Here is a 24,066-nt window from a genome sequence, read left to right on the forward strand (position 1 = left end):
TCTTTATGGAATATTTCCAACGATTTAATCGTCTTGTCTTCTGGCCCACATGGTGGGATTGGCGAGATAAAACTACCTTCAGTCCAAGCAGGGTCCTCCATCATGCCTGGGAAGGTTAATCCAGTAATCCCAATAGCAGTTTGTCAAGTTGCCTTTGCTATTACTGGAAATGATGCTTCAATTGCAATGACATGCCAGCAAGGAATGCTTGAAATCAACCATTTCGAGATGCTTGTATGCGACCGCCTCATTGATAGTATCCGCCTTCTCACCCGCGCAGCTGAAATCTTCTCTCGCCGATGCGTTGACGGAATAGTTGCAAACAAAAAAGTCTCACACAAAAACTTACTTGCATCTAGTGCACTAGCTACTGCCCTTGTACCCACTCTTGGATATGCGCAGGTTTCGGATCTTGTTCGCACAGCCCTGGCGGAAGACCGACCATTTATAGATTTGATCATTGAGAAAGAGCTACTCACTGAAAGTGAGATAAAAGGGCTCATGGAACGCTTGATTGGTGGTGATAACGCCCCAAACTAGCGAAGAGCCCACACGAGCAAGAAAGCGATGGATCATGAAAGCTGTGCAAGCTGTGATGGACTGCCTACAAGAATATCTGAGAGGAGATCACTTAATATACTTCAAGGGGTATGCTTTTGATTTATTGAAATATGTTCATAGATGGTATACATGCAACTGAATCTAGATGTTTTGGTTCAGTTGTTATAGAACATATCTATCGGCCTGGGCCCATATCGGGTTTCCACTCTTGTACTCTGCCCTTTGAAAGTTCTCGAAGTGCCATAGTAGCGTACTGGCTTTGTCCAAGTTGGAATTTGACCACAACAGCTAGCTTATCACCTGTTTGAGTATCGGAAACGGCATCGGCATCATCAGTGGTTTGCTTTAGCTTGTCCAAATCAGTCTTCACAAACTGTTGGTCCTCCTCAGAATAAAGCTTGACGTCAAATGAGTAAGCTCCACCGATGCGACTGAGGATCTTGCGGTAGCTGCCACTGAGACTGATATCCTTCCACTTTCGTCGCATGTTCAGAGGGTCTAGGCCACCGCCGTTTTCGCTGCCCATAAACTCACGGTAGAAGTCGTTCATCTTGCCGGAAGGATAGATAACATCAAAGCCGGGCAGAGGAAGGACAATATCAAAGACAGAGTATAGGCCGCTGGCAGCCTCTTCATTGGTCAGAGCTCGTGCACGCGTGAACATATCATCGGTTGCATTGGCACTGTTTTCGCCCTCTGGTATAACAATGACCTCTCCGTCCGCATCAACGGTATCTTGGGCTTCGGGTTTCTTGGATTCTTTGTCGCGGTGCTCCTGCACAATGACTAGGTCTCCCTCGACTACTTTATCGCCGTGGAGACGCCAGCGCTCACTAGCAGCATTGTTCCATACAAGGGATTGGTACGCATGAACATACATCAGGCGTAAATTACGGGGAATAGACTGGAGGGCTCCGAGGAAATCACTCTTAGCCCGACCGAGGTGGCGGATGAGGCTGGTCTCTGCAGAAAACTTCCCTGGGAGTTCTTGTAGAGCTTTGTTGATATTCCCGGTGGTCTGGAAAAGATGAATTCCCAAGGCGCGTGCCTTATCATCTCTGCTGATGAGTGCTGTGGAGTCTTCACCTTCCTGAGCCGCGGCGAGGACATGTGGAGAGTAGTGTAGAATCGCATTACATGCGCCTTCAAAATCACCCTGTAGCATCTTGATACCGATAGAGTGAGTGCCGGCGGAGAACGTTCCGAATCGTTGCAGACCATAGTAGTTAAAGTAGCCGTGTTCAAAGAGTTTCTCCAGTGACGACTCGACGACCTTAGAAGCCTTTGCAATAGTATCTTGTGGGTTCTGCATATCCAGACCAGGGATTTGACAGTCGCGCAGCGTGATAATAAATTCATTGCCGTAAAGATCTCCCAGGTCCAGACCATGCTTACGGTACTCGAAGTCACCCAATTTAACACCCCGTAGTGTCGAGTTCAACTTTGCTAGTCGCTCCGCCTGCACACGGAGAACACAGGCACGCTGTGCGGTGACACCACGGCGATCTTTAGTACCGGCGAACTGGAAGTTCTTGGCATTCATCTTTAATTGACGCGCTAAGAAGGAGATAACTTCCATTGTATCCTTATTCTCCTTGAAAATCGTGAAGTGGAGATACGGGCCACCCAACTCATCCCAGCTGACTCTGTTACCTCCGTTGGAGCGACCGGGCCGTCCACCCTGAGGAGCACGCTTGAAGCGATTGGAAGCAGCAGCGATGGAAAAGTTACCTTCACCATCAGCACTTGATTCCAGCTGCGACTTAAAGATACCGCGAATGATCTGATGCATTTTCGTGCGAGTATCCCGGTCTGTCACCACCGCTGCAATTGTTCCGAATTCAGAAGGTCGGGCCTTGCGGTCGGCCATTGCTCGCGCATGAAGCTCAATAATTTCCGTGGCACTCTTCTCGCCGAAGAGCCCAGTGAGTGAAGCTTTGTCTGTGTCTGACACCTGGAATTCGGGTTCGGCCGCCTCTTCAGTTGCGGCAGCGGGCTTTTCTTCTTGCTGTTTGGGCTGCTCTGGCTCCTTCTTGGTTGAACTCATAGAATCGGGTACAGATGTATTTCGGAGATGTACGACTTCGCCGGAGGGCATGATCTCGTTGACCAAGAAGTCAGTGTATCTAGAGAAAGGTTGTTAGTATTTCCTTGATATTATCAGATAAGTGGTTGAGAGATATCTCTTCGAAGCTTTGCAATTGCTCACCTTTTCTTCAGAATACCGCCAATCCCTTCAATATTCGCGGTCACCAGCTCCGCGATGCCAACCTCCAGCTCCTTCGGATTCGGAACTCGAGCAACGGTGCCAACATCAATCGCAGGCACATCTTCGGTCTTTTGCCGCTTTCGTGCGGACTCTACCACTTCTGGGCGATCCATTGTAGCGTGATAAGATGAAGTTGTTTTATCGTTGCAGAAGTTTTGCTCGCATATCGGGAATAGCGCGACAGGGCTTGCACACAGTGGGGTGATGTTTGTCCTGTTTGACTACGTTCGGATTTAACCAATCAGAGTGCGTTGCTTCACTGTCCGTTCTCAGTGCTCCTTCTTGGTTTTTATCTACGAGTACCTTTCATATATATAGACTTACAATAGTTGGATATGTTGTACTGCAAGGGTCTAATGATAATATCAATTTGGATACCGCCATATAATAAGTAGACGGTCTGTTAAGTGTAAATATGGAAAATCCTCAATTTCCGAATTGACCATTCAACGAGCCACATTCCATACAAACCTCAGCTACTTCAATGTTGCTAGCCATTCAAATGTTTAACATTCGATGGACATACCACAGTCTGATTACTTTATTGTGGGGAATTACCCACAATGCGTTCATCACTCGTATCGGGGCTTAAAGCTTGCCATTGATTTCGGAACTTGAAGCCAGCTCCGGATCGGAAAATTGACTATATTGTTGTGAGACAATGATACCTTTGAATACTCAGCTGCGTCAGAAGAGTCAAACTTACTGTCCGTTAAGGTTACGGCGGTTCCAAACTCCACTCAAGTCGCCAATAGGCAAGGACAGAGGAAATCCAACAGAATCAAGTAACTGAGCGGTTAACAGGTAAAACCCTAGCATGGTTGCCACGAATAGAGCGGCCCCGGCTCCCTAATTCCTATCAGCATGTATTCTTGTTCGAAACGAAGCCGAGAAATGTTGGTTTCTTACCACAGTCAGCCGGTTACCTGTCACAGCATCCTCTAGCCCCAACTTCCAATAAGCGGCTGCCAGTAAAGAGAACACAAATATTAAACTTGTGAATATTAAAACAAAAACCAAATTCGTGCGAGTTGCGCAGACGGTATATATCAACATCAGAAGAGCCATAAAAAGGAAGAAGAAGGCTTCAGACAGCATATGTTAGATAGGATTATAAAAGGATCCTTCGACATGGAGACCACATACCAAATGTATTCACAAAGCCAGGGCTGTGAAGACCTGCTAGAGTATCGGTTCCATTGGGCGAATAGGGGGCTATGAAAATAGAGCAATAAAAATATTAGCAACTGGAGAAACTGCAAACACGAACCGGGCTTGGTTCATACCGGCAGAATTGAAGGCTGGAGTCATACTCGCGCCGAAGGCCAGACAAAAGCCACCTGAAACATTCATTGATTAACGGTTGCCGAGAGCATATTCAGGAAGACCGATCTACTTACCCAAGTGGCCAAAAACAACCGAAGAAAATGTGTTCCCGAGAACGAACTCAAGGATACTTGAAAGAACCAACAAGAGCCCGCCCAGTAGAATCAAAACTCCCCTATAATGCGTAAGAATTTACATCACTTGTTCAATAGGAAGACTCATACGTAAAGGCTGCTCCACCACCACCAGCACCCCTCCATCCCATGAGACAGCATGAGAGTGGTGTAGCTGTGAGGACAAAAGCTCCAATTCCCCTGTAATTGATTGAGAGGTCAGTATATGAGGCCCTTCCGTCAAGTGCAGAAGGATAAAAGACACACAATGGAGTGGGGTTGCCCAGGTTTTTGGCAAGTGTCGGTTGGCGATGCATCATAGGACTCAAATAGAGCTTTTCAAATTGCTCGGCCGACAGCGTTACTGAAGTTGGAACTTGCGTTAAGGGAGGCATGCCACCAGCCTCGACGCGAGAGCTCTTAGAGCTAGCGTGCATAATTTCATGATCCATGATTTTATCGACGATCTTTCAAAGTACCTTAAGAGGATTAAATTTCAAAAAGAGAGAAAAGAGCAAACCGAGTTGTATATAAATCGGACAAGCGGATCCAGACTTCATTTATTCTAATTCAAGTTTTGAAATAGGTTTATATAACTATAGAGGCAAAGCGTCATGACCCCAGATCTGACCCCTTTCTCTGCATCCGATCGGAAAGGAGGACCGCACATTTGACCAGTGAAGGAGATATCGGAAGCCATTTCGGCATTTCATGGGGGAAGATCCCCGCATTATGGGGCAAATAAGGTTTAGCTCCACCTTTAAATAAAAGTTAGCGAATCATCGACTGGCCCAAAATATAGAGTCCTGGAGTAGCAAAGTCTCTTATTCAGAATTGCCAATGGTGCTCCGATGGAAATCACCCATGATTGACAGACACCACTGCGAAAAGATTAGAGTCCCAAGAAAATAATCCTTAAGATTCGCCCATAACAAATTATTGTCACGAGCGTAAGGGATATACTATCCTCTGATGGGCGTAAACCCAGGATATACAAAATTTGCGACCGTAAGGAGTCTTTTATGTACATGATACTCAATTCGAATTTTTAACTTCAATGCTCTATCCATCTCACGATCCGAAATGTCTATAAATGCCGATAAGTGAGCCGGAGAGGAGGTTAAGCTCTGCATAGACCTTAATTCCAATTCAGATAGTCTGGTTATACTAATCAATTGCCAATTATTCGAGTCTTGGCTACGGTGAAAGCCCCACAACAGTAATGAACCAGCCTAGAACTATGGTTTATACTTTAAATGGTGTTCAGAGCGATCTGTTAATCGCGGAACTTGAGTTCCGCGACATGGGGCACGGATAGGCAAATAAAATAAATGGGAATAATCAAGAGACAAGATTTGAGCTGGTCAGCAAAGGTTACTCAATACCTCTTCATACGCGATAAGGCATGAATTTGATTAATTTGCAGATGACGTGCAAAAAATTCCGACCGTCTTACTATAAGCCCCTGGCACAGTTTGAACCAAGGTATCAATCCCGTTCATAGGCAAACTTGTATGTGAACGGGCTTCCAGGTGCTTTGTTGCATTGATCACGTATACTGATTCCGCATGTTTCCTAAAATTGCTAACAGAATGATGTATCATGAGATACTACAAAAAAGAGGCCAGGAAAATACGGGTGTACAGGAGTATAGACAAAAGAAGGGATGCAACTCTATCATGATTGGTATTTCGATCATCAAAAACTATACCCTGGCAATGCGACTTGCCTACATACAACGCGATTAGCCTCGAGTACATTGGCTTATCAAAGACGGGATTGTTGACTTGAAATGCCTTGCATGGGAAAGTCTAAGACGATTAGAAATGTTGAATTCTCTGGTAGTCACTCTCAGGACGGGGTGATTGGCTGGTCCATATAATCCAGTTATCTCTAGACCCACATATGATGCCTCGATCCATATACGAATGGTTTGTTTTATCCCCAGTTTAGGGTGGCGAACCTGCAAAGGCTTTGTTTCTGGTCGACATTGTCATATATCATATGATCGTTGATTATTTTTGGAAACCCGAGGATATAAAATTGGATTTCAAGTCCAAGCCTACTAGTGCACACTCACTCGAATTTGAACTATACACACCAATTTAACCGTCCTGTTTCCATTCCAAACATGTCAAATATTTTCCGCCGAACTTCTGACTTTTTCAAACATTACGACGAACGGCATGGCTCAGTTGATTCTACCAAATCTACTAGTACGCCAGCAGAGCCAAACCAGGCAATTGTAAACTCACCTCAACCAGAGGTTCTTAAAGAAGCCCCGGTGGAAAGCCCGCCAAGTATGACCCCATTGAATTCTTACATTCGCTCATACACCCCACGTGTTATGCATGTGCTAATGTATTCCAAGCAGGCAAAATTTCTCAGCCAAAGCAGCGGAGATGGAGTCTCAGTCGCCAGGAGGATGAAGAAAGCAAGAAAAAGCGCCAGCTTGAACAGCTCGAGAAAGATCGAGTAGAATTTGCGGCCACGAGAAAATACGTCCAAGCTCGACGTAGAAGTGCGGGTGCAGGAATTGGATTTGAAGGGGGGTGGCAAGGTTGAAAACAACGCTTTTTATCGAAGATTTCAGGGATATTTTACAACAACATGTAAGAATTCATCTGCATAATGAGAAAACTGAAGTATGCTCACTTTTACTTGCGTGTTAATTCAAGAAGATAAGATTCATACAGCCCTGAGAAGGTTCTTTCACAATCTATGTCGAATAAATATGGAAATGGACAAAATGCAAAGTGCCAAATTTCAACACAGCATATCAGCAGTTCCTAACATCTGTAGATATTTAAACCGAGTCTAGTAGACAATGGTCATGATAATTGCCAAAGTAGTTGAGGCGATCCAACTCATGAAGCCAACCGTGGATGTAAGACCGGCCGCACTACTTGCGACAGGTGCCGTGGATGCACTATGGGAAGAGGATGCGCTAGTTGTTGCTGTGTCAACATCCTTAGAAGTACTGGTCTTTGTCGAGGCAATTGGAGTCGTGGTGAGACTTGTTTGAGAGACCAGGTTGGTCGAAACTAGAGGACGGGAGCTGGTGATTGAGGGGGTAGATGAGACCACAGGGCTAACAGCTGGGGAGCTAGATGGGATGGGTGATGTAGCGACCGAGGCAGAAGATAAAACCCGAGAAGATGAAGAAGCAGCATAACATGAATTGCTTGTCAACTGAATGTTCACACAATCTGTCACAGAAGTACTGTTGGTAGTGTAAACATTGCGCCCATTATTCTCGCCAGTCTGGCATGCGACGAAGGAGGAACTACTATCAAATCTGAGTAGACCCGATGAAGTTAAATAAAAGCCTGAGGTGCCTGTGCTACCCTCATCACATTGGAATTGGGTTGTTTCCGCTGTATTAATCGTCAGTCTACGGAATGAACCGACTTTGGCGAGCTAGACTTACAAGTAATCACACAGCCACGACCCTCACTATCAGTGATAATAGTGTTTGAGAGACAAAACTCAGCGGTTGATAAGCTGGAGTCGCCCACACGAACTTGCCCATCATCAAGTTGACCAAGAGACCCGGACGCACCACCAGAGGCAGTAAGCTGAAAGCAGCAACTGTCACTGCGGCTCACAAAGGCATTGGCCATAGTGACAAACAAAGCAACATTCATCATAGTATTCTTCATGGTGATATAAATGCGAAGAACTGTGGAATTGGTAATTTCAAAGAAATTGCTAGGTTGTTGTGTTTCACAGGAAGATGTCCGAAGCCCAAATCACAGCAAAATGTCCGTGTTACTTCAGGGGTTTATGTACCCCGAGAAAGCTAGGGATCTTTTTTTTCCATATCCTGACTATGAAAAACAAGAAAAGGAATTACGACGCAATCAATGGACGAATAACATCAAAAAACAAGTATTCGGTGATCCCTCATGTTCATTTGTGTGGTCCTCCGGATCTATCATTTTCACATCAATGGACGACAGGTGAGCGAATAGCATGTCCATACCAGTCTGCATTGGAGCGGGGGCAGCGGCGAGCTTGTTCCAACGTGGCTCAGGACGCGTGTCTCATTGAGAGATCCCTGTTATGGGTAGGCGACAGCCGATAAGTCTATCACTTTTCAGGATTCAAGCTGTCATGTTCGAATTGTGCATAAGAATTCAATTCCATAGCTGCCTCCCAAAAATTCAAATGCACATATAAACTGCTCAAGTAGTCTGTCTCATATCATATGGATAGTACTTTAGTGTGACAAATGCCCCGTTGCTCATTTGGGATACCGATGCCATACTAAAAGGCGACTTAGGGCGGTTGTTCTGGATCTCATTTAGCAAACTCGAAGCTAGAAAACATGAAAGGCGCCACTAACCAAGTTGCTCCATATTCTTGGAACTTGGTGGCCAGGCCGCGCACTAAGCTTCAATGACAGCCGATGCTTGGTGGTAATTCCAAGCTCAAGAACAGTTAGTTGACTATCATATATCCATGGATTTGGCACTTCCCACCACCACCTGCCAATCATCAAGACGGTCAAATTTGACCTTACGAGCCTTGAAATACCCTTAATTCTATATCGTGATTTGTCGCTCAATACTTATATGCAGAATTTAGAAATGCGCAGTCTACCGATGCAAATTAGCCAGTTTTTGCTTCAAGCGTATGGGCCGCGTCATTCTGGCCCTTGCGTTGCATAGGTACCCACTACTAACTAGACCTTGTTCATCCAGTTGCGCCCAATATGTCAGTGGCTTTTGTTACCCGAATTTTGGGTCAAGAAGACATCCTAGTTTGTGCACGGCATTTTTTCCGCAGAAAGCAAGATTGATTTTCCTTCTATTTAGTTTCATGCTTGAGAGAGTGTAGGCATTACAAAGCGAAGCACCTGTAGTTCAGTTGTTGTGCTTATATTTGCGGCTTTGCCTGCCTGTATGCGACCGGCCCACTCAGCTACAATCTTTTCGCCACCAGTTAGACCTTCTCCTTTCAACACATAGAATAGCTGGGTAGCATCTTCCATCATGATATGACAAGTAGAGCTCTCAATCTTCAAAATTTCTGCCCTCGTCTCGCGCTCCGAGAAAACCCCAAGAGTCTTTTTCCAAACCCCGTTGCAGCCCTTGACCTTAGACCATGTGTACGCGTCTGGCTGCATCTTGATGACACGATCGTACCGGCCCTCCGGATATACAAGTGGGCGGCGCATTTGATCCTCCCAAAGAGCCTGATAAGCATCTATCGCTTCGTCCTCGCCAATGTTACTCCCCTCGTCGCCTTTCACTGCGCGGAAGAACTTGCCACCTTCGAACCGACCCTGGCCATCCAGCCGTTTTTGGCTTTCTGCCAACTTTTCATGGCTTATGAAGCCCTGTCCACTTGCACCACCAAATTGTAGGACCAGCACCTCCTTCAGTTGGTCACCGTCGTCTTGTGGCCCGTAGTAAACACCCTCGGGGTGATAGCAGAGCTCACCTTGGCGTACGTTGACATTTGGGAGAATACTGATATCGCCTAGCGTAGAGTAGCGGAACTGATCAAAGTTATGGCGGTGGACAGGGGAGTAAAAGCTTCTTTGGCGAGCCAGCATAAAATAATAATTATTTGCTGGGTCTCCCTGATCGCCGAGAAAGAGGGTTTTGAAGTACAAGCCAGAGCCTCTATGCTTGAGGCTCACGGGATCGAACGAAAGCTTGCTTGTATCGGCAATTTCCATGATGAATGAATATCTTGGCAACTACTATCCGCTGGGAATTGGTGTTTATCTTTCAATCAAGAAATACCGAGAAGACAGTTTGCCCCGCGTTATAGTCAAGTGCTGCTCCCATAATCCCACAATCCCTGTTACCTGATTAGCCGAACTTCCGGATTTTTTGTAGGGTGTTTTAGCCCCTAAACGTGGGGGTTGAATTTTGAGGCAATTGAACAACAAGACATTGTTGAGTGTAAAATTGAGCATGACCAACTTGGGAAAAGTCTAAGACCAACGTAGACGACTATATCAATGCCAGAGGGTTTAGATGGAAGTTGAGTGGTGGCATAATTGAGACTTGTTGGAATGGATTTTAGCCAGGTTCACCAAGCCAACATTTTGGTATCGTCTTAAGCAATTATGGAATTCTTTCTCGTTAAATTCTTGACCTTAGTTACTCTGCCACTCACCCTTCAGCCTTTCCAGTCTATGTCAAACAAATAATGATCTAGTTCGGGTATACTTCCCAGATAGGCAAACCCCACTTATCCCATTCCGCTGCGTCTCTGGCACGTATCGTGTACCGTAAAACTTTCATCTGTAATTCTCCGAACACGCGCAAGCACAACCTCATATTCAACACCCCGTCATGTCTGACACCGGAGATGAAGCTGACTCGCGGACAGCCTCGGTCGGCATCCAGCGACCCCGATCAAACAATTCCTCTACTCGCGGCTCAGGCGACAACGACTCGCGACCCACAAAGCGACGGAGAAGAAATCAAAACCGCGCGAACGATGTGAATGACATTGTCCCTCGAGGTGGATCCTTCAGCGCAACGCCCCTCAAAGTCGACCCAGAGGATACGTCCAGCTCTGGCTCCAGCTCAGAATTCGAAAAGACTGGAAGTGACTCGGGGAAGTCTGCTACTTCCGAGGAAAAGGCTCCTGTCAACTCAAATGCAGGCAGCACGGCACCTGCCATTAGCTGGAACCAGGGGAAGAAAAATGCCGTTCGAACAACTCTTGGGAAGCGCAAAGCAACAACTCAACCTACTTCCAAACCTCAAACTACCACCACGACCCCGGCCCAGTTTTCAACCGTAAACGCTTACTGGAAAGCCAGCGATGACTCTGCCTCGCCTGAACCCAGCGGAAAAGATACCGGTGCGGATGAGGGAAGCCAGTCCGAGGATGATTTAGAAGGCTCTAGTGACCTGGAAGAAGGGGAGATTGATTCTGAAGGTGATTCTGATTCGGAATCTTTGGGTTCGGAAGCCGACGACTCAATCATGTTGAATATCGGCTCAAAGCCTGAAGATGTCGCTGATGAGTACAACCCAGAAGATTTGGTCGTGACGAATGGCCAGACAAACGGCTACACGAATGGTATAATACAGAATGGCGTGTCGGCGCTGCCTTTGGCTTCTGGAGCTGCTTCATCCGAATCCAAAGAAGAAGCCTTTCGACAGTTTACACAAAATTACCCCTCACCACCGGCTAGTCTAGTCGATCTGAATCAAGAGGATATGGATATTCAGGCTAGACATATCTATTGGGATCGGGATGTCAATGACATTGATCTCCGACTTCCTATCGGTTGCACTGAATGTCTTCAGCATGGCCATTTAGCGGCTGTCTGCCCTACCAAAGAGGTATGCCGTTCTATTTTTGCAACAAATGTCAACGTTTTATAAAAAATTAACCTGTCTCTACTTCAGTGCGTGCACTGCAATGCATGGGATGAGCATCCATCGATACTATGTCCTTCATGGCGACGATGCCAGCGATGTCGGGAAAGAGGCCACAATGAAAAGCAATGCCCCTCGCCGCTGAAGAGCTCAGCAGCTGAGGTCCCCTGTGACCTGTGTGGATCTTCCGAGCATATGGAGAATGCATGCGATCACCAGTGGAAGTTTCCAATGCGTCCAACTACTTCCCAAGAGTTCCGAGTATCGATCTCATGTGCTCATTGCGTCAGTTCAAGTCACTTAATTGGCGATTGCCCATCCCTCCGCCGATCGCTCAACTCAAGCTCTTTCTCTCTCAAGGGCATTCCACCTTCTGCTATCGTCAACCTCAACACAATGCCTAAAGAACCCCAGCCACCAATTAACTACAAGCAGGGACGAGCCAGGCCACAAGGGGCTCGAGGTGGCGTTAATGCCCGGTCTCCATCTCCATCAAGCGATGATATGTTACCTCGCAAGGGTTCAAAGCCCCAACCTCCAAGAGGGAGAGGTCGTGGAGGGCCGATTCGATTTGGCACTGGTTCCGATAAACCTCGGGGCAGGCCGCCTTCCAGAGGTCGACCCCCATTTGCTGGTAACGGCACGCATAAGCGTTTCTCTCCTCCCCCAGGCCCGCCGCTTCCCCGTGGTCCACCTCCCCGTGGTCCGCCTCCCCGTGGCCCATCATCCCGTGGCGGTCCTCCGGCGAGAGGTCGTGGCCGTGGAGCACCCCGCGGAGCACCTCGGGGTGGCGGCAGAGGTCGCAGAGGAAAGTAAACTCTTTTCCCCATCCCAAAGTAATGAAAATACCATGATATCCATGTACTATATTTGATACTCATACACATCTACACAACCATTCTCCTTTCTCGAAATGGGTCACTTTCATCTGAAAAGCTCAATATCCGGGTACTAAATGTCATTCAATAGCATCAAAGCTAATCATCCCTAACAATAAACCCGCCCACCTATTGAGTATTTTAACCCGACAGTGGCTTCCTGGCCCAGACTCTTTTTGTGCGTTGGTAGCCATGGTGACGCGGATTTGATAATTCTTTCCTGATCTGAGAATTGTAAACGTGCACCTCTTCTGCACTCCATGGCTTTGGGTGTCCGAATTTGGTCATAAGATACATCGTATACCCTTCCATGCCGGTCAGCCAATGGGATAGATTGACCGATCCAAGTTCTTTCAAAGTTCTTTCTTTTGCCCATGGCCCAATGGGCCATCTGGCGTTCTTTTCGTGCACATCCACGAAGCCTGCTTTCTCAATTGATGCTCGCATTGTGTGGATGAGATCCATCGGCTTCCCAGACTTATTGGCGGCAGCATCGAATCTATCATTGGAGTAAGTACCACGACGGAAAATTCATGTAGAGAAATACTTCATACCTTGGTCCAACTTCTAGTAAAATATTGCCGGCAGGAATACTCTTGTCGTCGCAGAAGATTGTAGGGTGAATTTCCATTTGCTCGATCCATCCACCGGGTTCTAGTTGGTCATAGATTCTCTTCATCACCTGGTCTATCTCTTCGGGTGTAAAAGCGCAAGCAATAATGCGAAGATGAATTAAATCGAATCTTTCGTGCCAGGTCCAGGGTTGCAAGACATCGTCAACTTCCAGCACGCAGTTTGGTGGCACCCAGGAGACGGGTGGTGGGAATAGATCCACACCGCGAACTTTGCATTCTGGAAACATGTCGGCAACGTCAATAGCCCATGATCCTTTCCCAGTGCCAATATCAAGGATATTTTGGGGGTGGATTGGTGCTTGAAAAAATGGATTCTCTTGATCGGAATCCGCTATCAAAGCTGTTAGGTGAACGGCATCATAAGTTTCAAATTGCCGTTCATCAGCAGGAAAGCAATATTCTTCCGGTTTGAGAGACTGGTATCGTCGGCCATTTTCAATTAGGCCTCGGTAGATTGAGGACTGGATCGAAGTCGTGTCGGAATTACAGTCCTCGCTGTAATCATCTCCCACTAGATGTATGTCATTGTCGACAGGAATGATGATCTCGTCGGACATCGGAGAGAATAGAGTGCCTTAAGGGTTTTATAGGGGCAGGCCACAGCAGCAGACTCGTTGGTATCAATGGTATGTAGTAGAATTTGAGGTTGAATATTGTGGGTGGATAAAAAGAGGGGGACGGGATGTTACTCGGGGAACCTTTAATAACGCTTTGGTCCAGTACTTCCCCAAAGTAGAAGAGGTACTTTTGCTCGAAATACGAGAGCTGATTAGGTATCTTTGACTGCATACGACCGCAAAGGGTGATGCGATCGCGGTCGCTTATTTTTGGACTACATCGCCATTCGATCTTGGTCCATTATCACCCCGTTGTTCACCAAGCATTTACAGGTTTACAAGGTTAACTGAAGCACACTTGCCGTTGCGAATTAGAGTACTAATGTCATTCCCGCTCTGCCGAAACTGAAGACTGTGCAAGACCACTTAGCGTCAAGCTAGCGGATTTAATATCCGAATCGAATCAACTATCCTCACTAACCACTAAGCAAAGTACTGTACTCAGTGCTCATGCTGGCTTGACGTGGCACGTGACATAGTCGGCCGATACAGATAGTGCCGGTGTTAACTGCTCACCGCCAAACACACCGCCATTTGCATGACTCAGCTGATCACGAGACAGGGGGAAATACCAAACGATACCGTACAGTCTTGGCATCCGTACATTCCCTTCAGAATGTAGGATACCGTAGAACAGCTGTCTCTGTATTACCATCTGACCGTCCCGAGGTTCATAATTCGACTCGGCCGATTGGATGTTCCTTATGTACCAGACATCTGGAGAATTGGTCCCCGCAGCTTTTTAGTTCCCCGGACTCCATTAACCCGAGCCCTCAATCCGATTCTCGCTCGTGGGCTTCAAGATATATCCCTCGCCTTCCTTTCTGATCTCCCACATTGGCACATTCTTTATATGATACCCCCCTTCACAATGGCGCAGGATAAACTGACTGGCGCGAAGGTCGCCGAGCACAACTCCAAGGACTCATGTTGGGTGATCGTCCACGGAAAGGCCTACGACGTCACCGAATTTTTACCAGGTGAGTCTGTGTGGGAAGAACACACTCCGAAGCTACGACAGGTATTAATACGGTTGTACAGAACACCCCGGTGGCCAGAAGATTATTTTGAAATACGCTGGCAAAGATGCGACCGAGGAATTCGATCCTATTCACCCACCGGATACCCTGGACAAGTATCTCGATCAGTCGAAGCATCTGGGCCAAGTCGATATGACTACAGTCGAGCAGGAGGAGAAAGCATTTGATCCAGAAGAGGCGGAACGCCAGGAACGCTTAAAATTAATGCCCTCATTGTCAGCGTGCTATAACCTCATGGACTTTGAAGCCGTCGCAAGACAAGTAATGAAAAAGACAGCATGGGCCTACTACTCCAGTGGTGCAGATGATGAAATTGTACGAAAAAATAAACCCCGTTTCGTCTCTTCTGTGTGCCCTCCAGCTAACCTGGCTGTCCAAAATAGACGATGCGCGAAAACCATGCCGCATTCCACAAAATTTGGTTCCGACCCCGTATCCTCGTGGACGTTGAGAATGTCGATATGTCGACCACAATGCTAGGAACCAAATGCTCAATCCCATTCTATGTCACAGCCACCGCACTCGGCAAACTAGGCCACCCGGAAGGCGAAGTTGTTCTTACAAGAGCAGCAAAGACCCACGATGTCATCCAGATGATTCCTACACTAGCGTCGTGTTCATTTGATGAAATTGTTAATGCAAAGCAAGGTGATCAAGTCCAGTGGCTGCAGCTCTATGTGAATAAGGACCGTGCCATCACCGAAAAGATCGTAGCGCACGCTGAAAAGCGTGGATGCAAAGGTCTTTTTATCACTGTTGATGCACCACAACTTGGTCGTCGCGAGAAAGATATGCGTTCGAAGTTCTCGGACACCGGCTCAGACGTGCAGGCCGGAGATAGCAATGTTGATCGGTCACAGGGCGCTGCACGTGCGATCTCTAGTTTTATTGATCCCGCACTTTCCTGGAAGGATATCCCCTGGTTCCGATCGATTACCAAGATGCCTATCATCCTCAAGGGTGTACAATGTGTGGAGGATGTTCTCCGTGCAGTAGAAGCCGGTGTTGATGGCGTTGTTCTTTCCAATCATGGAGGTCGTCAGCTTGAAACCGCTCGGTCTGGTATTGAAGTCCTGGCGGAGGTGATGCCTGCATTACGGGAGCGCGGTTGGGAACATCGTATCGAAGTCTATGTTGATGGTGGTGTTCGTCGCGCAACAGATATTCTGAAGGCATTGTGTCTTGGCGCGAAGGGAGTGGGTATTGGCCGACCATTCCTTTACGCCATGTCTTCATACGGCCAGGCTGGCGTAGAACATGCGATGCAGCTGCTGAAAGATGAGATGGAGATGAATATGCGCTTGATTGGTGCATCGCGCATTGAGGACTTGAACCCCCGTTTATTGGATACCCGTGGCTTGATGGGTGGTCATTCTGGTGTGATTCCTTCCGATACGTTGGGCTTGGGGGCTTACGATCCACTTGAGGCACCTCGATTTAATGAGAAGGCTAAACTGTAGATTACAAATGTGGATTAATAGGTGTTGGGGGTGACTGGTACAAGTATCTAGTTGGTATACATGTATTTGATCTCTTATTGGTGATAGGCTTGTGCATACTTTGATGATAGTATACTATACATATATCCATACCATGATACCTAATGTTGATGTCAAGGCTTCAAGAATAACTCAAATAGATAGATCATTTGAGACATGGATCTGAACTACACCATTTTCAGTTTTTCCTGTCTTTAGGCTCACGATAGGGGGGGTGGGGGGAAGAGAAAAGCCCAAGCTGAATCACTTCAAGTTGGAGGTGATAGTCGTAGTTGTGGACATCCGACTCACAAAATCGGTTTTACCCAATAATAATTTTCGATCGCTTCTTTAATCACCAATTTGTTGAGGTCACACGAGCTGATTCTTTTGCTAGTCTGCAGCAAGCAATTATTTCCCCAGCTCGCTAATCTTGCCCAGGTGTTCGCGAGCATGTCAGACCCACCTCGGTTAGTTCTGCAGAAGTTAGAACCGGCCAACTCTGCACAGAGTAGTTCATACGCTAGCTATGGCATCCACGTGAGATTAGTTCGCGTGAAGAAACCTTTGTGAACAGAGCTGGGCCTTTTTGCCTTTCATTGACCGAATCAGATCTCCCATGAGGACTCACCACTCGAAAACTGCCCTGAATTAAACCTTGCGGGGAGAGCTGAACGCCGTAAAGGGACTGAGCGCCGGAGATAGCCTATGCGACGGGCCACGGAGATCCCGAGAATGGGGCCAGACTTTGCAAGATTCCTATATGGAACTATATCATGCAGCAGATGGGAAATTCTGGGCGACGACATCATAATTTCCAAATACCTATGGCGAATTTCCAAAAGGGAGTCTCAATGCGAGAGATATCAGAGAAGATAAATAGAGATCGTGTTCCGGTGGGACTATTGAGCGATAATAATCAACCATCTCAGCGACTTACTATTCGTTGACTTCAAAGTTATCGCAATGACCAATATGTTATCGTCTCAGGGCCCTTTCGTCAAGTCCTGGGATTTCGGCATCCAGGAGCAGCACATAAAAGATAAGATGCGCAAGCCACAATCAAAGCGCATCATCATTTGCTGTGATGGTACTTGGCAGTCTGCTGTTTCTGGCGAGAAGAACGTTCCATCAAACGTTACTCGTCTTTGTCGTGCTATAAACCCTGTCGGAACCGACAAGGCGGGGCAGGAATGGCAGCAAGTTGTCTGGTATGACTCTGGAGTTGGTACAACTTCCCTATCAATGGGAACTGCCATCGAAGGTGCGACCGGACAAGGCCTTGAGGGTAATGTCATCGAAGCATACAACTTTTGTGTGTTGAACTATAACATCGGAGATCAAATTATGGTCTTTGGCTTCTCTCGTGGCGCCTACACAGCTCGCACGATTGCTGGTGTTATTACCGATATTGGACTTTGTTATCAGAAAGACCTCAACCAATTCCCTGAACTTTGGACCCAATACAAGGCCTTCAAGCGGGAAAAGAAAAACAAAGGGAAGCGCTTTTTCCGTAGTGAGACATGGTTCAAGTGGATGTGGGGATCAGCTGATGAGACGCAGGGCGCTGGTGATGCAACCAAAGGAAGCTTTGTTATCTCCGAAGGAAATCATGGGAAGCCATGCAGGGATCACGATTGGGCTCTCCTGGATAATGACTGGGCTCAACCAGGGTCAAGGTCGGTGGAGGTAGTTGGTGTTTATGACACAGTTGGTGCCATTGGAATGCCCGAAGTGGTTGGATTTAAAGTTCCACAATGGGCACTTTTCTGGAAGGAAAAGCCAGACTGGCATAACGTGGGACTCTCAACGCGTAAGTGGAGAAAGTTTTTATTCTACTATTCCTTTCCTGAACAGTCGGAAAGCAGTCACTAAAGATGTTTAATAGATATCAAGCATGCCTTCCAAGCGTTGGCTATCGACGAAAGACGGAAAGCATTCGAGCCCACTCTCTTCTATGTCCCATTCCCACCAACGAGTAACAATGAAGTTGAATTAACAGACGAGGTTCATTCGAACAAGGAGAAATTCTACAAAGAACTGAAAGATGCGCGCGCGCTAAAGGAAAATAACGACCCTCGCACTCCGACAGATGCCGAGGTCAACGCAGCCGCTAATAGAGTCAACACTGCTGCTCTCAATTGGAGCAATGCTATTCGTCATCTCATGAATTACCAAGACAAAATGGAATCCCCGACTGAACTAAAGCAGGTCTGGTTTCCAGGCTACCACATCAACATCGGTGGAGGGTCAAGCTCAACCATGGAGAACAAGGGTAACATGGAAGAAATGTCCAACATCGCCTATGCCTGGATGCTGGATCAAGTGAAGCTGCATCTCTCGCTTGATGAGGATCATATTGAAGAGGAATATGAGATTCGAAAGAGAAATTTCGAAAAGAACAACAAACTTTGTGAGAAGTGGAATAAGATGACAGAAAAGGAAGGCTGGGGAGCATGGGCTTGGCGCAGGTCAGCGGAGACAGCCTCGGCTGTCATACACCCCTTGACACCCAGCTCGGAGCCCCCCTTCAAGAAAAATCGTCGATATGATTGGGGCACTGCGGAGATGGAGGACAGTTTCACCAATATGTATTGGCCGAACGGTCAACATATTCGCACCCCTGGCCGATACGCTTTCAAGAACGGAGGTCGCGATAAGCTCCTTGGAGAGACCTTCGAATCTATCCATCCTGTTGTGCAGTATCGTATCGATAGGTGCAAAAACAACAAAGTTCTCACGGAGTATGTCCCCAGAGGACCCGAATACACACGTGAACCAGTAGACGGTGGTTATGTGTGGCACTTGAAATACTCTTTCGATGATGAACTTATCACATTACCGGAGTGGAAGCTTGGTGGTCCGGAATGCTATGAGCGCAAAGCAATTGTTACACCTGAAGCCCAGTCCTGGGTTCAAGCTCAGGGCCTGGGGTCAAGGACTGAGTCAAAAAGTAGCAATTATCAGGTAAAAACCATCGAGGTTTCTATCTAGAAGCGAAATTCACTTGTTTTTCAAATAGTCACATTGAGACCGAGGTGTTGAAATGAATCTTTCTATTTGACATTGTCGCAGTAAGCGACATTGACTGCTCCAATTGAGCCACTCACAGAGCATCGACCTGACTTATTGTGATTGGAATTGGACCGTACGGGCCGTGGGACTATTATTATATATACTGGCTGTAATTATTTGAATCTTGTGCGGCAATGTTTGACTTCAAGTTGTTACTGAAGTTATAATTTTTTGTTTGTCATTTTGTATGTTTCCGTCTATACAAAGGGTCCTCCTCGGAAGCCTCATAATTACCTGTTATTTGAGAAATCGGATCTTATCGGCGAGCTCATGCAGAAATGCCGTGATTAAACATGTTAATTTAAATTAAAAAAAGAAATATGCCGACCTTGGTCCTTCTTCACCGATCCTGGTTGACTTCCGGGACGGCACCAGATCCAAGAAGTGACAGCTGTGACATACAGTAGCTGCTCCCTCAACAGAAAAGTACGTGATCAAATAAGGAGGAGAAATGTCGACATGCATAAACATGCCATTTCTTGGCCTATCACGTTGTTTAGAAAACTAAAATGTATCATTTGCATGAAAAGCTCCGCTACTAGCCTTGCGCTATATGACGTGCTTAACAGGAGATATGAAGTAACGCAAAAACCTCCGACAACGCAGCAGCCGATCGTATTAACATATAAAACGAGAAATCCGTCTTTATTTTATAATGTTCATTGCGATTCAAAGGGTAATTGTTTCATCATGTCCTTTTGGCACGATAAGGAGAAAACGGCCGAGGTTGCCAACGCCTCAACAGTCGCCTCAGAAGAGTCTTCAACTCCAGAGGGATATACGGCTGCTGAAGGTCTTAACTCCAGTATTGTGACATACCAGGATGCATCAGGGGCACCTGTTGAGACAAATTCGCCACTGGGCTATTCAGTTGGGTTTTTGGCGGCCTTCTGTTTGAATATTAACCAGATGGTTGGGACTGGGATTTTCTCGACGCGTACGTACCACAAGATTATGTCTCGATATTAATCTCACTTCTTGAGCTAGCTACTGACAGTTTTGAAGCTGCTACAATTCTATCTGGCGTTGGCTCGGTGGGTTTGTCGATGATATACTGGTTTATAGGTTATCTTCTTTCGGAGAGTATTCTTTCTCTTTACTTGGAGTACGCGTCGTATTTTCCCAGCCGATCGGGATCTGAAGTCGTTTACCTCGAACAAGCCTTTCCTAATCCGAAATACCTAATTCCGACCGTCTTTGCAGCGAAACATGTCATTTTCTCCTTCGCTAGTAGCAACGCCGTTGTCATGGCGCAATACATCTTCGGTATTGGCGGAATCTCTTATAGCGCTTGGCAGATGAAGGGCGTGGCCATCGCAATGTATACCCTTGCATATTTCGTTGTTGTCTCGAGCACCAAATGGTCCTTGAGGCTAGTGGTCTATTTTGGGATTATCAAGGTCCTTACACTACTTCTGTATGGTTAAGCCCTTATTCCAAAGACGAGCATTTTGCTGACTATGTGGCAGGATTTCAATTGCTGGACTTGTTGTTCTGGGTGGTCATACCAAGGTTGAGGACCCCGGAAATTGGAGTGATCCATGGCGTGGAAGTTCAGATGCAACTGCTTATGGGGCGACTAATGCTATGGTTAAATTGATTTTCTCGTATGCGGGTTATAACAATGCCTTTGGGGTTGTCAATGAGATCAAGGTTTGTCGCTCAGCTATTACTATCTCTTTCTCTGAGGCTCAGCAGATTAAACTTGAAGTTCAACACTGACTGACGTTTTCAGAATCCTATCAAAACCCTCCGTTGGAGTGCACCGGCTTCCCTTATTCTTGTTACTGTACTATACATTCTAGTCAATGTTGCATACTTCTCTGCTGTGACTCGGGAGGAGATCCTTGCATCGAAGCAAGTTGCAGCTTCGATTTTTTTCGAGAAAGTCTTTGGAAAGCATGGTGCGGCCAGTGCTCTGGATGTGCTTGTTTGCTTGAGTGCGTTCGGAAATTTGATCGCGGTCCTCGTAAATACATCCAGATTGCTTCGAGAGACTGGCAGGTATGAGCAGAATTACCTTTCCAAAAATACCATACCAAATATCATGCTGACAATTATCTCTCTGATAGACAAGGTGTTCTCCCCTGGCCTAAGTTTTGGACTTCCGTTAGGCCATTTGGAACTCCTATTGGGCCATACACAGTCATTTGGGCCTTGACTATCTTGATGATCCTGGCCCCACCCGCTGGTGACGCCTTCAATTTTGGTCAGTAGCAGACTAAACTTTATGCAGGGAAATCAAAACTAACATCTCGCAGTCGTCGATCTCTCCGTCTATCCCACGAACATTTTCAACTTCCTTTTGGTGATTGGCATTCTAATCATCCGTAGACGGCGCAGAGCACTCGGCCTTCCTGCTCCTCAATATTCAGCTTGGTGGATTGCCATTGGATTTGCAATGTTAGCCACGCTTTACATGCTTGTTGCGCCTTGGTATCCTCCCAACACTGGGGCAAATGGCGGAGATGTAAGCTTTTGGTATGGAACATACTTGGTCGTTGGTGTTGGCCTGTAAGTTGATCAAATCTATTAATATCTCTGCCACTATATCTTGTATTCGAGCTAACCATATTCAGGCTGACGGGCTGTGTGGTATACTATTACTTCTGGATCTACATAATTCCCAAATGGAAGGGGTATGAGTTTAGACAGACTGTAGTTCAGTTTGAGGATGGCTCCATCACGCACCAGCTTGTAAAGATTCCAAGGGAAGAGTTGGCTACTTGGGATAGCCAGCATGATGCAACGGGTCGTTCATTGAATGGATCAGTGAATGAACATCAATGAAGCGTCTCATAACAAGTTTTGAGTCTTGACACGGTCAGCAATGATTGCAATTTGCCATTGATCAAGATGTAAATAGTCTATTCTAGTAAATGAAGTACATAACATAATGAGGACTTTGAAATGGAAAGCATGAGAGAAGATGAAATAGCAAGCAAAAAGCACGTTGGGAAAATAAAATTCTAAAACGAAATACTCAGTGGAGTCTATGATATATAGTGTAGTATCTCGAGGCCGGTCGAGACCCGCTTATCAGCTTATCAGCTTATCGTTCATGCTATCAGATCTACTATCTTCACGTGCACCAGCGATAACACCCGAATTTCTAATCAATAACGAAACTCGATTGACTTCCCGACTGGCCGACACCTCAACATCCAACCTTGTGATCCTTAATGTTCTCCCGCACCTCCTCCCTCACTGTCCTGAGCAGAGGCTGTCGCTATCTCCTCCGTCCAATTCCTCAGCGCGCCTCCCCCTTCGCCGCATTCTCCCATTCCTCGCGATCTTTCGCCGCCATCAACGCTGCCATGGCCGATACCTCGGGTGTCACTGCGGACTCACTGAAGCTTAAGCTCACCGAGCAATTGCAAGCACAATTTGTTGAGATCGAAGATCTGTCAGGTAGGAATTGGAATCGGAATCATGGCGTGTACGATTAGGATAATTTGCTGATTGTGGGTGTAGGTGGTTGTGGTCAGGCTTTCCAGGCGGTGATTGTCTCCCCGCAATTTGAGAGCAAGAATATGCTTGCGCGTCATCGTCTTGTTAACTCTGTGCTGAAGGCTGAGATTGCGGCTATTCATGCCTGGACTCCTAAGTGTTACACTCCTGAGCAGTGGCAGGCACTTCAGCAGTAATGAGAACTTACCATTCACGAATAATCGGAATATTTGATGGAAATGCAACTTCTAGAACTGATGTCTAGTTGATTGTATTTTTTAATTATAGCTTGGGTCCGAATTTCTTTGTCTTTGGACCATTAGGCTTTTTGTGACGATTCTTCGGGCATACCTTTTGACGATACCCGAGATAGTAGCTGGATAGTCTACTTTGCGCAGCATCGGGATTTGTGTGTACAATAGAGCTCTATATCTATTAATATCTTTTAAGTTTAATGACAAGCTGAAGTCTTACCTGTGAAAGACTGCCTAAACTGCCTAATACGCAAGTGGTCCTGGAAGCAAGAAAAGATGCAAACATGGATGATAACAACGTTCAAGAAGGAAGAGGAGATGCGAAGTAAGGCACTGGACAAATAGAATCAGAATTCAGTTAAACATGGCAAGCAACCTGAACCACAACAACGTACACCTCCATGTCACAAGCTTCACTAAAAATTCCGCTGTCATTAGATTATACTAAGCTTATATATATCGCTGATGTGCCAGAATCATGATGTTCTCTTTGCCAATATCCATTTTTTCCGTCTCTTCATCGGTAAAACATCAATGAGGCTCCTTCACCTTGAAGCAACAGCTATATATCCAGGCTCAGGCTCCCAGAGTAGATACAGCATCAGCACGAGCTCAGAGTCAGTGATGAGCTCAGAACAGTCACGTGCATGATGACTGATATTATGTTGATGCTCATTGGATGCTCACTGATTACTCAGTGACACTCTGTGTCCAATCAGTGAGCAACTCTGATCACTCAGACCACCGCAGACTATACCTTTAATGGAACAGCCCCACAGGATCGTTTAAACTGTGATTCTTAGTTCGTAGATAGCATCGCACCAGCCCTCATTTTCTGAACCCTGCCAATGTCACCAAGAAGGAGATACGTCATGCTCATGGGGCATAGGAGAAAGTGGAGGCCCTTCCCCTGTTTGATGATGCTGCCGTCAAGAGTTCTTTCTGAATTCTCATTGTGGCTCGAGCTCGAAATCTTAAATATAAAAGCAAACCATGTCCCAGCCCTAGCATGTTA

General features: G+C 46.4%; 12 protein-coding genes across 12 annotated transcripts; 7 read left to right on the top strand and 5 right to left on the bottom strand.

Moving 5' to 3' along the window:
• Positions 1-102: 102 nt before the first annotated feature.
• On the top strand, positions 103-540 carry N7478_009226 (uncharacterized protein; the record flags this gene model as incomplete). The annotated part of the gene is made up of 1 exon (XM_056925440.1): positions 103-540. The coding sequence occupies one exon, from the start codon at positions 103-105 to the stop codon at positions 538-540; it is 438 nt and encodes a 145-aa protein (XP_056778166.1).
• A 196-nt stretch (positions 541-736) lies between these two features.
• On the bottom strand, positions 737-2,943 carry N7478_009227 (pseudouridine synthase PUS7; the record flags this gene model as incomplete). The annotated part of the gene is made up of 2 exons (XM_056925441.1): positions 737-2,687; positions 2,771-2,943. The coding sequence occupies 2 exons, from the start codon at positions 2,941-2,943 to the stop codon at positions 737-739; spliced, it is 2,124 nt and encodes a 707-aa protein (XP_056778167.1).
• A 475-nt stretch (positions 2,944-3,418) lies between these two features.
• On the bottom strand, positions 3,419-4,721 carry N7478_009228 (uncharacterized protein; the record flags this gene model as incomplete). The annotated part of the gene is made up of 8 exons (XM_056925442.1): positions 3,419-3,473; positions 3,537-3,679; positions 3,740-3,795; positions 3,977-4,045; positions 4,117-4,170; positions 4,231-4,331; positions 4,381-4,470; positions 4,537-4,721. The coding sequence occupies 8 exons, from the start codon at positions 4,719-4,721 to the stop codon at positions 3,419-3,421; spliced, it is 753 nt and encodes a 250-aa protein (XP_056778168.1).
• A 1,679-nt stretch (positions 4,722-6,400) lies between these two features.
• On the top strand, positions 6,401-6,834 carry N7478_009229 (uncharacterized protein; the record flags this gene model as incomplete). Its single annotated transcript, XM_056925443.1, has 2 exons — positions 6,401-6,569; positions 6,644-6,834. 2 exons carry the CDS (start codon positions 6,401-6,403, stop codon positions 6,832-6,834), a joined length of 360 nt encoding a protein of 119 aa, XP_056778169.1.
• Positions 6,835-7,086: 252 nt separating this feature from the next.
• On the bottom strand, positions 7,087-7,931 carry N7478_009230 (uncharacterized protein; the record flags this gene model as incomplete). The annotated part of the gene is made up of 2 exons (XM_056925444.1): positions 7,087-7,646; positions 7,700-7,931. 2 exons carry the CDS (start codon positions 7,929-7,931, stop codon positions 7,087-7,089), a joined length of 792 nt encoding a protein of 263 aa, XP_056778170.1.
• A 1,160-nt stretch (positions 7,932-9,091) lies between these two features.
• Positions 9,092-9,958, bottom strand: N7478_009231 (uncharacterized protein; the record flags this gene model as incomplete). The annotated part of the gene is made up of 1 exon (XM_056925445.1): positions 9,092-9,958. One exon carries the CDS (start codon positions 9,956-9,958, stop codon positions 9,092-9,094), a length of 867 nt encoding a protein of 288 aa, XP_056778171.1.
• Positions 9,959-10,583: 625 nt separating this feature from the next.
• Positions 10,584-12,440, top strand: N7478_009232 (zinc knuckle domain protein; the record flags this gene model as incomplete). Its single annotated transcript, XM_056925446.1, has 2 exons — positions 10,584-11,588; positions 11,655-12,440. 2 exons carry the CDS (start codon positions 10,584-10,586, stop codon positions 12,438-12,440), a joined length of 1,791 nt encoding a protein of 596 aa, XP_056778172.1.
• Positions 12,441-12,643: 203 nt separating this feature from the next.
• On the bottom strand, positions 12,644-13,694 carry N7478_009233 (class I SAM-dependent methyltransferase; the record flags this gene model as incomplete). The annotated part of the gene is made up of 2 exons (XM_056925447.1): positions 12,644-13,001; positions 13,057-13,694. The coding sequence occupies 2 exons, from the start codon at positions 13,692-13,694 to the stop codon at positions 12,644-12,646; spliced, it is 996 nt and encodes a 331-aa protein (XP_056778173.1).
• A 931-nt stretch (positions 13,695-14,625) lies between these two features.
• Positions 14,626-16,254, top strand: N7478_009234 (L-lactate dehydrogenase (cytochrome); the record flags this gene model as incomplete). The annotated part of the gene is made up of 3 exons (XM_056925448.1): positions 14,626-14,734; positions 14,796-15,109; positions 15,178-16,254. 3 exons carry the CDS (start codon positions 14,626-14,628, stop codon positions 16,252-16,254), a joined length of 1,500 nt encoding a protein of 499 aa, XP_056778174.1.
• Positions 16,255-17,238: 984 nt separating this feature from the next.
• Positions 17,239-19,266, top strand: N7478_009235 (T6SS phospholipase effector Tle1-like catalytic domain-containing protein; the record flags this gene model as incomplete). The annotated part of the gene is made up of 2 exons (XM_056925449.1): positions 17,239-18,085; positions 18,161-19,266. The coding sequence occupies 2 exons, from the start codon at positions 17,239-17,241 to the stop codon at positions 19,264-19,266; spliced, it is 1,953 nt and encodes a 650-aa protein (XP_056778175.1).
• A 771-nt stretch (positions 19,267-20,037) lies between these two features.
• N7478_009236 (uncharacterized protein) lies at positions 20,038-22,137 on the top strand (the record flags this gene model as incomplete). Its single annotated transcript, XM_056925450.1, has 7 exons — positions 20,038-20,284; positions 20,353-20,764; positions 20,817-21,000; positions 21,083-21,351; positions 21,420-21,556; positions 21,609-21,861; positions 21,927-22,137. The coding sequence occupies 7 exons, from the start codon at positions 20,038-20,040 to the stop codon at positions 22,135-22,137; spliced, it is 1,713 nt and encodes a 570-aa protein (XP_056778176.1).
• Positions 22,138-22,529: 392 nt separating this feature from the next.
• Positions 22,530-22,994, top strand: N7478_009237 (BolA family protein; the record flags this gene model as incomplete). The annotated part of the gene is made up of 2 exons (XM_056925451.1): positions 22,530-22,758; positions 22,822-22,994. The coding sequence occupies 2 exons, from the start codon at positions 22,530-22,532 to the stop codon at positions 22,992-22,994; spliced, it is 402 nt and encodes a 133-aa protein (XP_056778177.1).
• Positions 22,995-24,066: the final 1,072 nt, after the last annotated feature.

The sequence above is a fragment of the Penicillium angulare genome (genome assembly GCF_028827245.1).
Source record: "Penicillium angulare strain IBT 27051 chromosome Unknown utg000005l_segment0_segment0, whole genome shotgun sequence".
Taxonomy (NCBI): domain Eukaryota; kingdom Fungi; phylum Ascomycota; class Eurotiomycetes; order Eurotiales; family Aspergillaceae; genus Penicillium; species Penicillium angulare.